This window comes from Cotesia typhae, unplaced genomic scaffold, assembly GCF_013202065.1.
Source record: "Cotesia typhae breed Kobodo isofemale line unplaced genomic scaffold, CoteBio_Ctyphae contig_43, whole genome shotgun sequence".
Classification (NCBI taxonomy): Eukaryota; Metazoa; Arthropoda; class Insecta; order Hymenoptera; family Braconidae; genus Cotesia; species Cotesia typhae.
In genome coordinates, this window is record NW_027423752.1 from 2,192,215 (window position 1) to 2,209,195 (window position 16,981).

The following is a 16,981-nucleotide window of genomic DNA, read 5'->3' on the forward strand; positions in this document are numbered from 1 at the left end:
AGTTACTATAGCATTACACTATTGCTCTGAGAGCGATATTTTTTTTTCCGTGTACTTTTTAAGATGTTAATAAAAATTAGAACAATGATTTTAAATTATTAAATATAAAATTATAAAAAATGTTTACCATTTACTCAAATCGTTTTTTAGGAATTCTTCTGCGCTACTTTAGCATATGTCGGATGATGAAATATAGAAGACAAGGAACGTTGTATCGGGACTCTATAAACTTGTAGCGACATTTCTATGCTAGGGTAAGTGTGGGTATTACCGCGGCTTGATGTGTACGTCTAACTTTAAAATCATATTTCAAAGATTCACTATAAAATATCGTCTTAATTTTTTTTTCTTATCAATAATCAACTTATTTTAAACTTTGAAAAAAATTAAGAGTATGATTTAATGTTGAATTTATTAAATAATCAACATTTGAAAAAAAAATTGCAAGTGCTAGTATTACCGCGGACCTTAAAATGACTTGTGACAATCACCGCGCTACAATTATCGTGGATGTTACAATTACCGTGTGACAATTACCGCGGAATCTGATGAAACAAAAATTAATAGAATAAATTATAAGGACAAACGTTTAATAAAAACAACATAGTTCTTTTTTAAAAAAATGAACTTTTAACTTTAATAAGGCACAGCATGTTTCAATTTTGGTATATCTGACTAATACAATTAAAACTATTAGTTATATAAAAATATTTAATTCAGTCAATATCATTATTTTTCATTTCTGCTTCTTTTTTTTGAAGTTCAGCGATTTGTCTTTTTAATTCAGCTGCTTCTTTTTTTTTTCAATAATGATTCTTCTTTTATTTTGTTTTTAATTTCAATTTCTTTTATTTTTTGTTCTTGTTTAATGATTTTTTGTTTCTCTTTCTCGAGTTTTATTTGCTCCTTTCTAAGTATTTCTTCTTCATTTCGAACACGCTCTTTTTCTTTTTCTTTTTTCGTGATCTCTTGTTTTTCATTTTTCATTTTTCTTCTTAAAACTATTGCTTCTTTCTTTGACTGTATTTCGTTTTCTTTGGCTTTTTTAATCGATTGCCATTGAGTACTGGTCAGCACAGATGGAATTTTAATCGAATTAATTGCACGTTTTTTATTTGTTTTTGAAAGATCACATCTTGGCCAATGTAACAATTTTTGAAATGGATCAGAGAATTTTCCAACTTCTAGGTCACAATTATTAGACACATCTTCAAGTGGAAGAATTTTTTTACTGTCGAAATTTTCAGAAGTTGTTAGAGCTTCATCAAAGCTGGGAATCTCTAATTCTAGAATGTTTGGTCTTATGACTAGTGACTTTTCAGGAATAACTTCTCCTGATTCAGGTACTTCTTTCTACATAGCGTCTGAAGCGACATTTGGAGTTTCTTCAATCACCAAAAGTCGTGGTTCTAGTGGTATTAGTGAAATGGTTGGAGTTTTTTGATTGGAGAGGACAGAATCTTCGGGGACTGGTGTTGAGGAAAGAATGTCTGTAGATTGGTCAGAGTCAATCACAACTGGTAATTCTGGGGTCAGAAAATTCGCAGTCAATTGCTCTGTTGCTTTTAAATCTTGAATCAGATTTCCATTAATATCAAACGTCAATCCCAATAACAAATCAACGTTATCATTTTCCATGGTCTCATCATCTTTTGACACACCCTGAAAATTTTTCATTAAAAATATTATTATAGATGAATAATAAAATAGCCTGTATAATTCGTAATTATTTTTTTTTATTTGAAACATGATTTACAAATTTCTTAAATTCTATCAGTTGATATTCAAACACACCAATGAATGATCTAGATTATTATCTTGGCAGAAATAAATAGATTAATATTAAAAAAAATTGATTAATATAAATGTAAATTGATAAATATTCAAAAAAAATTGATTAATATACATATAAATTGATTAACATTAAAAAAATTGATTAATGTAAATATAAATTGATTAATATTCAAAAAAATTGATTAATGTAAATATAAATTGATTAATATTAAAAAAAAAAAAAATAGTGCTAAATTAATTTTTTTTATAAGTATCAAATAACGCAGCAGTGAATCATTATTTAATTATCGTGTAAATTGACCGTATAATTAATAATATTTAATAATTATCGCACTATTGGATCATTCAGTGGCTCCAAGTTTTGTTCTAGTGGTATTGTTATGTTGTCAGCATCTTCTAGGTGGTTTCCTTGGAGAGACATTGTGGTTCCTTCAAGTGAAAAATTCTCCTGAAATATAATGAAGAAAATAGTTTTGAAAATTTATAAAATATAACAATTCTTTAATTAAATAAGTTTAAAAATAAACCAAATATTTAATGTTTTATGCATCTCACAACTTACCTCAGGGAAATCAACAATTTGATCAATCTTTTTGTTATTCGTTGCTAAATACCATATTTCAAAGAGACTTTTATCTTCTTCTGGTCCAGTCCAATTAGAGCTGCCATGATTTTTAAACGATTCCAGTTTAGTTTTATCGATTAAACTTTCCAAAAAAGTTAATCCTTCAATATTCTTTGTATTTTCTTCTGTCTTTTCTAAATTATTTATTGTTTCACTAGATGAAGTATTTAATCTATTGAAAACTTTTTTAAAATCAATAGCATTTACATCCAAGGGACATAGTCCACATGCCTTGAATCCATGTCCCATGATTTTTTTAAGATCTAATTTTTTAAAAGTTTCTTCTAGCACAAGTGCAAATTGACACTTTTTAATACTTACAGTACCGCATTTCTGACAAAAAGCTTGAAAGGATTTTTGCCAAGCCATTTTAAAAGTACGGAACAAAGCGACATCCAAAGGTTGAAGAATGTGCGTAGAATTAGGATACAATGCAATTAGAATAATTTTTTTCTCACGACAAAATTCACTTAAAGGCAAAGTATTGTGTGAAGAATGTCCATCAATATATAATATAATTGGTAGTTTTATCTTCTTGTCTATCAACCACAGATAAAAAACATTTGCTATGTACTCATAGAAATTTTTAGCTGTCATCCAACCATTCTCCGAGTGACCAAAACTATAATTAGCTGGTGCTACTTTAACAACATCTTTGGGTAAACTTTGTCCACTAAATAACACCAAAGTCGGAGCAAGAGTACCTGCTGCATTGGCTGTTACTAGCACAGTGACATTTTCTTTTTCATTGTTATTCACAACATTATATACATTTTTAAACCTTTTGGAGCAAGAACAGTTGGTGGCTTTGGATTCAATGAAACAGCAGCTTCATCAGAATTAAAAATCCTGGTTGAATCAATTGAAAGTAGATCTTCATCACTTAAATAAGATTTAATTTCTGTAAACCATGAGCGTATGTGTTCCTCAGATACTTTAGCTCGATTCAGTGATACATTTTCAGCTATTCTTTCAGACACAGTTGGGTGACGCTTTAAAAACTATCATACCAACCTCTTCCTGGTCGATTAGTATTGAAAGGAGTTTTTCGCTTATCGTGATCACATATTAGTTTTACACTTTCAATTAACTGATGTTTTGTAACTGAAAATCCTCGGCTAGTACACAAAAAAATCCAAGCAACAAGTTCACATTCTTCTTTAGCACTAAGTACTGTTGATGGTCCTGGTGGTTTGTCTGCATATTTACCAATTTTTCTATCTCTTATCGTTGATTCGAGTATTTGATATTTCCTTGATAGGTCTGCAATACTTTTTCCTTCTTGTGCTTCTTTCACTGCCAATAGTAAATTTTCATGCTTGTAATTACATTTTTTTTTTTTAAAGCTTACATTTTTAACTTGCTTATTTTTATTTTTAAAACTTTTGTTAGTTTTTGCCATTGTATCTGTTTACTATAAGATCAACAACACGAGATATTTTAATTTTAAGGTTATAACTAAGTACATTTCAACCGCGGCAGTTGTCGCATCCGTCTGATATTACAGATGTTTCTATTACCGTGGTAAAGTACAAAAACCGCGGTATTACTGACATGCTTCAAAAGTTCGTGACAATTACCGCGGCAGTAAATTAAAAGTGAGAATCAATTAAAATTCAATATTTGCTAGATTTTTTGAGCATTAAAAAGTATAATCTTACTCTGAGATATAATAAATATAGATATCAAAGCATTATTTCATAGAAAAACACATTTTATTCGAACCTACAAATGCACACTAACTGCAAAAAAAACGATGACATTTTCTTTTCAAACGATCAATCAATTTTTAATCATTTATAACAAACTAAATAATTAAATTTCATACCGGGTCGTTTGTTACTTACATTTTAGAAATAATATATTTATTGCTGAATTTTTTTGAAATTACAAACAATTGTGTTCAATTAGTTTGTAATGTAATGAAAAAAATCCGCGGTAATACTCGCACCCGCGGTAATACCCACACTTACCCTAGGCGCTTCTACTAGAGAAGTCTTTAGCGGAAGCGGTTATTTTAAATAGCATTTCTATCACTGGGCCTTGATTATTACCCGCGGGTGCCTTATTAGATATACAAATGCAGTCGTATCTTAGTTCTTTATAAATAATAGTTAAATGACAGTGAATTTGACGCTCATATTAATTGAGAAAATCCGCGGTGTATTACTTTAGATTATAAATAAAAAATTATTCCGATACGATCATTTTTTCGACCAATTTTCCTGCCACATACACAGTTCCATAAACACAGACACACGGACGTCCAGGAAAGATTACTTTTAATGTTATTATTGACTATGTTAAAGAAAATAATTGTTATTGAAATATATTTTATGTGTCTGGCAGATCATTGGAATTGATATAAGTGTTCTAATATTATCCTGTAAGTGCGATACAAGTAAAAAAGAAATCAATATCAGTTTCGAAAAAACTGATTTTTTTGAGATGTCGAGAGTAGAGCACCACCTCAAAGCTCAGCTTATGAGGTATGCAATTACTTTTTTAATATTATTAACCATCCATTTTATTTAAAAAAAGGTGGAGCTGATCCAGAACGAATGACACCCCTTCGTGTAGAGGAATACATAACCGACCTTTTCTCCGGAACTGGCGTTGTCATCCAAGTAATAAGCGACGAAGAAACACTGCTCTACGATTATCCACTTTTTGCAACAGTTAATCGCGCTGCCTCAATGATACCGCGACACCGCGGCAGAATAATATATCTCACCTACGAACCACAAGACCCCAACGAAATCACAGAGACACTCTTGTTTGTCGGTAAGGGGGTGACTTACGATACAGGTGGCACTGGAATGAAGGAGTCGAGTTCTTTATCCGGAGGATCACGACACAAATGCGGTATTGCTGCTTGCGTGGGATTTATGCAGGTACTCTTTTTGCTCCCCAATGATTAATTATTCTATTTCACTTATTACTTGTTGTCTAATCAAGTCAATTAATCAAATTGAAGGTAGTGAATCTCCTGCAGCCCCCGACAACAAAAGTTGTAGCTGCCTTGTGTGTTATCCGCAACAGCACCGGAGAAAACGGGTACGTAGCTGATGAAGTGATTACCGCTAAATCTGGGTGGAGAGTCCGCATCACCGACACCGACGTTGAGGGTAGATTGTCTATCGCAGATGCTCTTTTTCATCTCAGGAAAATAGCGGTACACTCGGTTAATCCTCATATTTTCACGGTTGCTTCAGTAACGACTTACGCCAAGCTGGCTCCTGGATATGGATATACGGTAAATGCTTTTTTTTTTATTTATACTTATATATGGGCCATTCCATGTCAAATCGACCCCTTTCGATTTGGACAAATTTTGGTCAGAAGTTTCCTTTTATCATACAACGAATTTCTACCAAAGAAAAAAAAAGTGTTACGTTATGGAATTTTGGGTTTTCCAGATAACTAGTTTTAATCATTTTAAATCCCAGGTTGGCCTCATTAGGGAGTCGATAGACCCCCAGGTGAGCCAGTTGCTAGGCGTTTTCTTAAATTTTGAGATTATTGTTCGGGTTCAATTAAATTAAAATACAAAATTTCATTTGATTAAATATATTATAAAAATTCAAATAAACTAGGTGGAGTCAGTTGGTCTCCGGACGTACGTCCGGGGCCTCAGATGTTTGTCGGCTGACTGACTTCTCTGGATCTGCATCCAGTACAATAATTAAAACAATAATGAAAATGCAAACGCTGCGTCTTAGATTACTCTATGGTAGAATAGTCATCAGAGTCCAACTCTCACGCTGACGATTAGGCTGGAGCTCGACGACACTGTTATCGGAAGCGATTTCCGTTACCTTACGACGCGGTTGTAATTCTAGGAATTTTCGATATTTAATAAAATAAATTCATTTTTGTTAATTTATAAACTGAAATTTAGTGGGAACGTTACAAAAGTAGAAAATTTTTTCAAAATTTCGCAATTTTTCCAGTTTTTCAATTTTGTTTTTGTAATATCTCGAACGATATTAAAGATACAGGAATGGTCTTATGTTTGCTTGAAAGGGGACACTTAGGGCTATTAAAAAAAATATTTTAAAGAAAAATTTTGAAAAATGCCAAATTTGTCAAATTTTGAATTTTTGACAATCCTCAAAAATGGAGTTCGCAGTTAAAATTTTGGCTCAACTTTTTTTGTTAAATACCTTATACTAATCTTAAAAGATCCTGGCATTTTTAGAAGAGTGTTTTTTTTTAACAAACATTTGAGCTTTGTTTGTACAAACAATTTCTGTAAATTTCATTCGGCATTTTCAAGAAAAGAATTCCTGAGTGGTAAGTAAGACATTAAGAAGTTAAAATAAAATTCTTTCAATAGAATTTTTCTTTATTCCGATAATTATTCTTAACTTTTCATTAAATTTACTGACTGATGTTGTTTTCATTCAACATACTTAACAAAAAATTAATCTCAAAAAACTCTACAATTTTAGAAGTCTTATTTGACAAAAACAATTTTTGAATCATCTAAAAAATATTTAGTAAGTGACAATTTATGAGATAGAATTTTAGTTATTTTTTTTTTTTTTTTTGGAACTAAAAGAATTAAAATCATCTTTTATATTTTCCAATTTTATTTGATGAAATAAATTGAATTCAATCATTTTCATCTGTTGCAATCGTATATACTCTAGAGATTCTTTTGTAATCTTCATAATTTTTTGTTTCGTATATATCTATACATACACACAAAGGTTTATAGCGAGAAAATTGTGGACAGAGCAATAAAATGTTTCTATATTTCCATCATCCCGTGGGTTTCATTCAACGTGAAGAATTCATTAAGAAGTGATATAAAATATAAAATGTATCTCCTTTTTCTTTTTTCTTTATTTTCCCGTGTCCAGTTTCTTAATAAGTTTATGAAATCTCATTCGTCAAAGTCTTGCGATTTATCAAATTATTTTTATCTATTTTTTTTTTTTTTTTTTACTTTAATTTGCTGCAGAAGCGAAACGAGTTACATGAGCGCATCACTCAACTTTATTTCAGTAGTTTTAAAACTTGGGCAATTCAATTTTCTTTATAGGCGTGTCTACATTTTTTGATCCACCGTTTTATAAAAGTATAAGCAAAAATAATAAAGTCTTGATTGTTATCGCTCGTCACTTAGCGTTTACTTTACTTTCAAAGACTTGGTACTCTTGAACTTCAGATTTTAAGTTTTGATCAGCACTTACTTATAAACGTTAAACTATCATAATTAATGTTACGGCAAATTCATTACTGTTACATGATCTTTATTGAATACTGTCACATCGTGGTCCCGAAATTTAAGCGCATAATCAAGAAAATTAGGCCAAAAACTTCATAATTAAATATTATGTCTTATTAATTTGACCATTATTACGAAAACTTTTGCATGCTCCATAACGCGAAGCGGTTAAGGAAGTGCTTTACTTTCGATATGTCAAGGTCGAGCGCTTTCAAGATCTTCACGGACTTTGTTACAACCGTATAGCATTTACACGAAAATTTGAGTCACTGTACATGAAAATAGAAATAATGATTTACGTCATAAGGCCGCAGAGAATTTAGGAAAACGGATGTAATTTTGACTTTACGCCGAAGCGAAGCCAAAGAAGATAAGTTACACTCGTTTTCATCAATCCGTGTTAAAGTGATTATCGTAAAATCGACATTGTTGGAATCGCCACTGAGCGGCTGAATAATACACAATAGTTTTTGTCATTATCACTCAAAAAATTCAACTTGAGAGGGATACAAACCAACTAATTTGATGCTTACATTTCAATGAAACTTATGTATGCAATTATTAGAGGAGGGTGGCCTAAAGCGGGTAAGCTAACGAAGAAGACCTAGAAATTTTAGTTTTCCTTCAACTTACTGATGAATATTATTCTATACCACAAAGTAGTGATCAAACTTCAATATTAAATAGAAATATTGTCTTAGTTTGGGCCTAAGAATTTTTTATTAATAAAAAATAAAAACTATTTAAAAACTCGCTTTGCCCTGCCCCTTAGCCCAAAGCGAATAAGCATTACAAATAGATTAATCTAATGATAAAACTAATTTTGATCATAAAATTGTGTATTTAGCTAACATAAAACTAAAAAAATATATTCAATTAACCTAAAAAGAAATATTTTTGATCCATGGATTCTTGCAAGAACAAAATTATTTTGAAGAGAATTGGTTGTCTTGATTCAATAATTTGAAACTCGTTTCATGTTCTTAAGAAGTTCAAAATCTACGACGAAAAGTGTATTATCTTCGTGAGATACAATCAAATTTTTCGTCGAAAAACAATATTCTTTGTAATTTCGTTTTCCTGCAAGAATTTCATATTGTGACTTCGAAGATAAGTTTTTTTTCAAAGTAGCAGAAAAACTCAAAACAAATACAAACATTTTACTTAAATCTATTTTGCAACATATTTTACACTTGATGATGTCGATAGTAACAGGGCGTTGAAATATTCTCGAAATAAGTCATTAACATTTTGAATAAATATTATTACTTAGTATTTTAATCCTTCAGATGTGAATTCCATAATGATGTATAGATTTTTCTGCTTGAAAAAATTTTAGTAGTTGCTAGAATTTGTAAAATTTATGAATGGTGAACTTTTTGTCTTTTTTCCTTCATTTTCTTCGCTTGTGAATATACTTCTTGAATTATTTCAAACTTAATATCTCGAAGCAAAAGTCAAAATTCTTAAGAAATTATTTTTCTTAAATCAAGTAGATTTACATAGTATTAATATAATTTGTGAAAACCGTTATCTGTCGTATTTGCATGTCTAAGTAATAGAACAGTGCCAACAGCACTAATGGTGTTTAAAGAAATCTACAAACATAGGAGACCCCTATGTGTATATACATGTTTAAATTATCAAAAGATATTGAATAACTCATTTAATGTGCTGCATGCATATAATATGCATAAATAATACTATTTTAAAATATTTTTGTATTTTATTTTCACATTAAAATTATATGTTAGCAAAAAATTAATATATTGGGGCTAGTATTTCATTAGATATAGTCACTCATCACGATATCTCGGGAACTATAAGACCTAGAGACTTGAAATTTGGCAGGAATATTCCTTTCGCCGAGTAGAAGTCAGCTAAGAACGGATTTTACGAAATTCCACCCACAAGGGGGATTGCGGGGGCGTTAATAATGAAAAATTCCCGTTTTCAAACTATAGCTCCTATCGACTTCAAATTTGGTAGGAATCTTCTGTAAGAGATGTAGAAATAATCTATCAATGAATTTTACGATATCTCACCCCACAGAGGGTTGCGGGGGTAGGTATTAACAATGAAAATTTTTAATTTCCAAGCTATAGCTCCTATAGACTCCAAATTTAATAGGAGTCGTCTACATGTGATACAAAAATGATTTAAGAACGGATCTTACACCGAATCACTTCCAATAAAGATCGCGGGGGTGGGTGTTAACAATAAAAAATCTTAATTTTTAAAATATAGCTTCAAAAAGCTGCAAATTTGGTAAGGATCTTTTATTTGTCATGTAGAGATCATCTCAATACGGATTTCAATAAATTCTACTTCCGATTCGATGGAATGCGGAAACTGTGCAAGTCAAAATAATACTCCAATTAAATTTAAAGTCTAGATCTAAAACTACAATTCTATAAAGTGCTCAGCGGAGCGGGCGGGCAACAGCTAGTATTTTTATAAAGTTAAAATAATATTATTTATTATTTTCATTAAAAAACATAGTAAAAATCGTCGAACTTACGGCCTCTAATCCAACAAATCCCGTGACCTTACGATTTGTTTGAGCTAAATTTAATCTAATGATTGGTATATAAATTAATGAAATAGCTTATACATCTAATTTAAAATGCAATTTAGTCGACTTTAGTGTCATGACGATAATTAGAATTTCAAATATTTGAATCTTAATGTTAAATTTTATTAAATTCAGATAGCAATTGACAATGCAGTAGCCCGAAGTGAAAACAACGCTGAAAAACTAGAAGTCTCTGGTGACTTAATCGGCGATCCATTTGAAGTATCGCGTATGCGCAGAGAAGATTTTGCCGCCCATTTATCTTCAGCGGAAGGTGATGACATAAAACAAAGTTTAAATGTACCAATAACAAGACGCGAACGTTGCCAACAAAGTCCTGTGGCTTTTCTCATAATGACATCTGCTTTGGACAAGGTATATATTTACACAAATTAACACTCCGCTTACATACATTTTACATGAATTATATTTCATCACCACGGGGAAGTATTGTACTGAATTAATTAACTACAGTGATATTTAGTGGCATTTTGCATGCCTTAAACAAGCTTAGTATCTTTTATTTCAAAATTTATTTCGGGTAGACATGTTTAAAATTTTTTCAAGTTATCAGCCGATCCCATCTTTTTCTTGCGTCACACTCACCGTCAGAAACGATACTATTCTTGTTGCACTCGTGATGATAAAGCTAATTGCAGTTTTATGTTTTTCTTCTAAACAAATGAGAATTTCGAAAAAAACGCTTTGATATAAAATAGATAATTAAAAAATCTTTTACGTAGCAGTGTTTTTTTCGAAAATCTTTTTTGTTTAGAAGAGAAATGAAAAGCTGCAATATTAGGGACTGGCTCTTATGAAAAAAAATAAAAAGAAAATAATTTGTAATAAATGTGATGATGAAATGTGACGATTAATTTTTTTCGAATATACTTTTCAAACATTTGTTGTTATTTATTTATTTATAAATTACCAACTAAAATCTGTTTCTGATGTTATAAGTGTGCAATGTTTAATAATATTTTAGTTGATATTTATAAACATCTTAAGATTTAACTTGTGATTCAGAATTGAGTATCTAATACGAAAATAAAAGATATCTATAAGTAAGGAAAATTAAGATTAAAAAATAAAATACATAAATAAAGTAAATATTAGCATAAAAAATTGTTTTTATTTTTTTGCAATATGGCGTACCTTTTTTTAAAATCTGAAAAACTCATAAGTCCATAAAAAAAGAGGAATTCGAAAACAAATGGTTTCATAATTGTGCCAGAATCGTATCGTAGTTAAAAATCAAAATTAAAACAAAAGTGCTATTTTTTTTAGAGGTTTTTATCAACTGATATAGCTGTTAATTTTTTTCCTAGAAGCTACCATTAGTCCCCATAACATATCCAAAATTCAAATAAATCGATTGGTGCGTTCCTGAGAATATTAATTTTGTCTGATTTTTACAAAATTGGCTTTTTCTTAAATACCAAATGGATTAGCGATCTGAAACTTTCAGGATCTTATAATCTTATTAGTACCTGAAAATCCTTGCAGTATCGTGCCGATATCTTTCAAGGGCAAGTTCACTATGCTTATACCCCTATTAGGGCCTTTATTCGTAAATGAGGATATCTTTGAAGTCGAGATATGTTCATATCAAAAGCACATATGATTTCATATGGATTATGATCATAGTAACTTTGTAGTGCTTGTATATCTAAAAGAAGGTATAACTTACATAATAATTAGCGTTGAAGTTTTTACTTTCCTAACTTCAAACTAATGTGAATAACTCAAAATTAACAACGATTTCCAGCTGAACAAACATTAAATAAAGGTTTACATCCTCTAAGCAAATCATTAAAAGTTAACCGTACAATTAGCCAACTCAAAGCATCTAATCGATTTATCAACTCCCATTAAAATTAAATTCAAACTACTTATAAAATTTTTATTTCCATTCGAATGACATTGTTATCGTGGTAATTACGACGCTCGGTTAATTAATACTTTGGCACTTGGAATAATGATTATTTTAAAATTTTAGTCAAATTTAAATAGCATTGAAATGAATACCATAGTGAATAACATAATAGTAGTAAAAGTATTAATTAAATTTTGTTTTCTTTTAATTTCTGGTCTTGACAATAATCTTCAGCTGAGAAGTTTTGGTAAAACTACCCTTAGCTACTCTATATTACTGCTTAAACTACTATTAAAGCTCAACTCATTTTCAACCGGCTTAATTACCCAAGTTGTCGTGTCGTGAATTAAAGTTGTTTAGATTCGCCAACTCGTAAATTTCGTTAACAGTGCAACCGGTACATTTAATTCAACGTCTTAAACTTACTGCACAAGTGTTTAAGTTTGTATAATGTATAAGATGTAAGAGTCGTCAGTTTTGCAAAGGTCACATCTCACATCTCATATACTTACTCCAAGTTTATAGATTCTACACTCCGGATGCAAATGATGCACGATTGAGGAATTAGCGACAGATACATTTCAAATTATCATGTTGATCTGCTTTTATAATATAATACATAGATACAATAAATGAGCGACAGTGTCGTAGGAAATTAAGATAAACTTTCTGTTAAAAAATTAATGAAGATCCTTTGGATTCTCTAATTGTAATTAAGAATTTATGACAAGTCGTTACTTTGTAACTTATTCGTATAATAATTGAGTTTCAGTATCTGAAGTGAATACCCATGGACATATTTAAAAAAAATTGTTGGAATATGCGTCATTATTTTATTGCCAGAGTTCAAAATTAATCCATGGTATCGAATACTATTTCGAGGAATGAATGTTTATATGGTGATAGATGTTTATATGATATAGGATATTTTCTATATATTTATAGAAATAAGTATGTAAATTAAGCAGAAAAATTGTTGAATCAAGTGAAATTTACTCAAGTTTAAATCAATTTCTTAATTGAAATTTTTTTTTCTGAATTCAAAATAATTAAATTTTTTCAACTGACACTTTTAAATTAAAATTTTTTCTCTCTTTTAACAATTTAATTTTGTTATCAGTTTATGTCAAGAAATGAATCAATTAAATTTTAGAGTTCTTACTTAATGTTCTAATGAGCATAATAAGGAATGAATCTATAAATTGGAATAGAAAACAACTCATAATTTCTCAATGTGCTTTGTGAAAAATTATCAATTTAATAAGTTATGACTACACTGAAAAAAAATAAACTTAATTCAACAGAAAAATTCTTGGAACAAGAAAATCATTTTGAATAACTTCATCGATTTGACTCGAATAAAAAAATTTTTGTTGGTTCAAGAATTTTTCGCTTTGATTCAAGAGAATAAAATTCTTAAAAATGATTTTCCTGGCTCAAGAATTTTTCTCTGGAATCAAGATAATTTTTTCGTAGTATATTCATAAAAAATTGATTAAATCGCATCTTATATTCTTTAGTTCATTAAAAACCTCCTAAAAGAGCTTCATACAAAGTTTTTATGATTTTTGGAACCCAATTCCTCGAATCGTTCTTGCTTTGCCTGTTCTATGAAAGATACGTCGCCATAAAAAAATAATTTATCACCTAATGATAAATATTGATTTACTGCTTCACATCATATCATTCTCCGCATTATTTTATTTACCACTCATCACTTATATGTTATACGCAGAGTTCAAATTTACGACAAAATATAGAAGTGTGAATATTGACAGTAAATAGTCGTTTAAACGTTGAAAAAGGCTTCGCTGTATATTTTATAGTCTCTTAATACAGTTAAGCATCCATTTTTTATCATATCCACGACAAAACTGTAAAGATATTTCTCGAGAAATTCATTTTTATGGTTCTGTAATGGCTGCTAACCGGAATAACCTTTTTTAGGGTTATACTTGATCCATTATGGCCACATATCAGACGTGACATTATTTTTTTATCGACTGCTGGTAGTGCGGCAACAGAATATAATAACAAATAAATTTTTTTAAATCTAAAAGTGCACGACTGATAATGATGATTTTTTTTAATTACAATTGAACGACATTGATTTACATTAGGGTGTGCCAAAATTCAATTTCCATGAAGAACCTTTTAAAATTAGAATTTTGAGTTCCACTTTTAGCGGGAGCTGTGTTTGGGCATTTGCTAACATACTTTAGGATAAGACGATTTATTTGATTTTCATCGAATTTTCTAACAGGACTTTAGTTTGGGTATTTCCGCTGAAATTTCAAATTTTGGCCGGAAGTGCCCAATTGAATCTCCTATTAAAAATTCTATGAAAATCGAATAAATCGTCTCACCTCAAAATATCTTGAGAAATGCCTAAACACAGCTCCTGCTAAAAGCGGAACTCAGAACTACAATTTTGAAAGATTCTTAGACAAAGATTCTTTCTGTCCATACACAGAAAGAAAAATTTCTTGACTCGAGAACAAAATTCTTGGCTCAAGAAAATTTTCGGATGCCTGAAGGAAGACCGAAGTTGTGTTGGCCGAAGTAATAATTTTTCTTGAAATTCTATTCTTGGTGAAAGTAATTTTTTCTTAATTCAAATTATCATGAATACTTGATACAATAAATTTTTATATTTGACCAAGATTTTTTGATACTTTAGGGAAACAGCGCCACCTGCTTTAGATGAGAAAAAAATTTCATTCATCTCATTGAATAAAAAAATGATTCAATATTAATTGATCTTCCCATTTGGCATGTTAATCAATAAAAATATTAATGAAAATTTACTATCAAAGTATTTAATTTTTTGGAGGAAGAGAGAAATTTTCTCAAGACAAGAAAATTTACTTCTATCAAGAACAAAATTTTTTGGAGCAAGCGGCTGAATTTTTTCAAAATCAGATTTTCTTCACTTAAATAAATTTTCTTGGATCAATATACGTATTTGTTAAAGTAAGAGAATTAATTTGTTAGAATAAGTGAAATTTCTTGTGTCAAAAAAATTTTTTTTTCGCTCAAGAAAATAATTAGGAAGAAAAATATTTTCATGGTTCAAGTGAACATTTTTTTCTGTGTAGCTATTTGCGGTAGGGGACCTACAATTTCTTCAAGGAGTTAAAAAAAAAGTTGACTTGAGTAATTGATTTTTTCGCAAGTTAGTGTTTATAGATTTTACACATGACAGACGGGAAAATGTTTTGAACTATTCCTATATTTTTTTCTGTTTTTATTTCACTAAGTAAATTTTTGAAAATCATAGTATTAATCTCCATTAAATTATCTTTCCCAAAGTATGCAAAATATCTTGATTCCGTGAATTAACGAGGGTTTAATAATAAAAATAGTTGCCAAAGTGAGGCGAAAAAAATTTTTCGATCGTACAACACTTTCTGATGCAATAATTATAAAAATGTATAACACTGTGAAAACTACTGAAATTTTTAGACAATCACTTTTTTATTTTTTTTTAATTTTTTACATTGCAGCATGGCCTGGAGAGTGAAATTCCACTGAAGTTCACATTTATCGGACTGACCTCGCATCTGTCGATGGATCGGGATCTATCGAAGATCTATCAGGGAAGTCCAATCTTGGGGATGTCTTACTGCTACCTGATACAAGGCAAGTGTCTGACGTTAAAAAGGGACCCTCCGTATCGACTAGAATCGCAGATGCAATACGTCAGTGAGCTTGAATCTAAACCGGTTCCCATCACGTCTTCGTATCCAACCGGAATTGTTGGTGATATCTCCCAGAATCCTCAATTTATCCAGTATCCGCTACCCATCATCTCGTATCCAGAATCGCTATCAAAGGATCCCTGTGCTGACTCAGACAAATGTGAAATTCCGAGAACCAATGTTAAAGTTGGTAACATTCAGAATAATCATGGTAATGATCACGGTAACAAGCGAAATGGTCTGTCAACTGCATAGTTTCACGTTTTTATACGTTTTTTTATGATTTATGTACTTTCATATGATAAACTTTTTTTTACAGAAATTATTGAATTTTTGATAATTTATAAAAAATATATTAGTTCTTTATTAATTTTTTTAGAAAATTTGTGGTTATCATTCATTAAAATGTGAGAATTGATGAAATTTTCTTATTATCTTTGTAGTATTATCTTTGTAGAAATAAAATGGTATAAAAAATGTTTTGATTAAAATATTTTTTTTTTTTAAGAGAAATATGCACATAAAGAAAAATTTCTTGATTGGAGAACAAAATTCTGGGCTCAATGAAATTTTCGGGTGCCTGAAGAAAGATCGAAGTTGTATTGACCGAAGTAAAAATTTCTCGTGAAATTCTATTCTTGGTGGATGTAATTTTCTCACCTTGAGAAAATTTATCTCTTGAATATTTGATGCCCATGTTATATTATTTTAGCGTGCAATTATACATAGTGAATGAAAAAAAAATGATTTAATATTAATTGATCTTCCTATTTGACATGTAAATCAATTAAAATATTCATGAAAATTTATTTCTATCGAGATATTTAATTTTTTGGAGCAAGAGAAAAATTTTCTCAAGACAAGAAAATTTATTTCTATTAAGAACTAAATTTTTTGGAGCAAGAGGCTGAATTTTCCGCCTAATTTTCAGCTTAAATAAATTTTCTTGGATCAATATACGTATTTCTTAAAGCAAGAGAATTAATTTTGTTAGGATAAGTGAAATTTCATGTGTCAAAAAAAAATTTTCTTTTGCTCAAGAAAATAATTAGGAAGAAAAATATTTTCTTGGCTCTAGTGAAATTTTTTTTTATGTGTAATTTCATTCCTCATAAAAAACTTCAATGAAAAAAGTTGATCATTTTTATCAATTCATTTTTTCAATTAAATCGTA

General features: G+C 29.9%; 1 protein-coding gene across 6 annotated transcripts in view; it reads left to right on the forward strand.

The window, feature by feature from the left end:
- Positions 1-16,360, forward strand: part of LOC141528388 (putative aminopeptidase W07G4.4) — a 72,613-nt gene extending 56,253 nt beyond the window's left edge. For 4 of the 6 annotated variants that reach the window (XM_074244433.1, XM_074244434.1, XM_074244438.1 and 1 more), the window contains 4 exons: positions 4,961-5,313; positions 5,397-5,675; positions 10,366-10,605; positions 15,613-16,360. In XM_074244433.1, coding sequence (XP_074100534.1) covers positions 4,961-5,313; positions 5,397-5,675; positions 10,366-10,605; positions 15,613-16,062 — 1,322 coding nt within the window. In that variant the 3' untranslated portion in view covers positions 16,063-16,360. Of the gene's footprint in view, positions 1-150; positions 255-4,960; positions 5,314-5,396; positions 5,676-10,365; positions 10,606-15,612 lie in introns of all 6 variants that reach the window. The other 2 variants (XM_074244439.1, XM_074244436.1) reach the window with 2 other exon arrangements.
- The last annotated feature ends 621 nt before the right edge of the window (positions 16,361-16,981 follow it).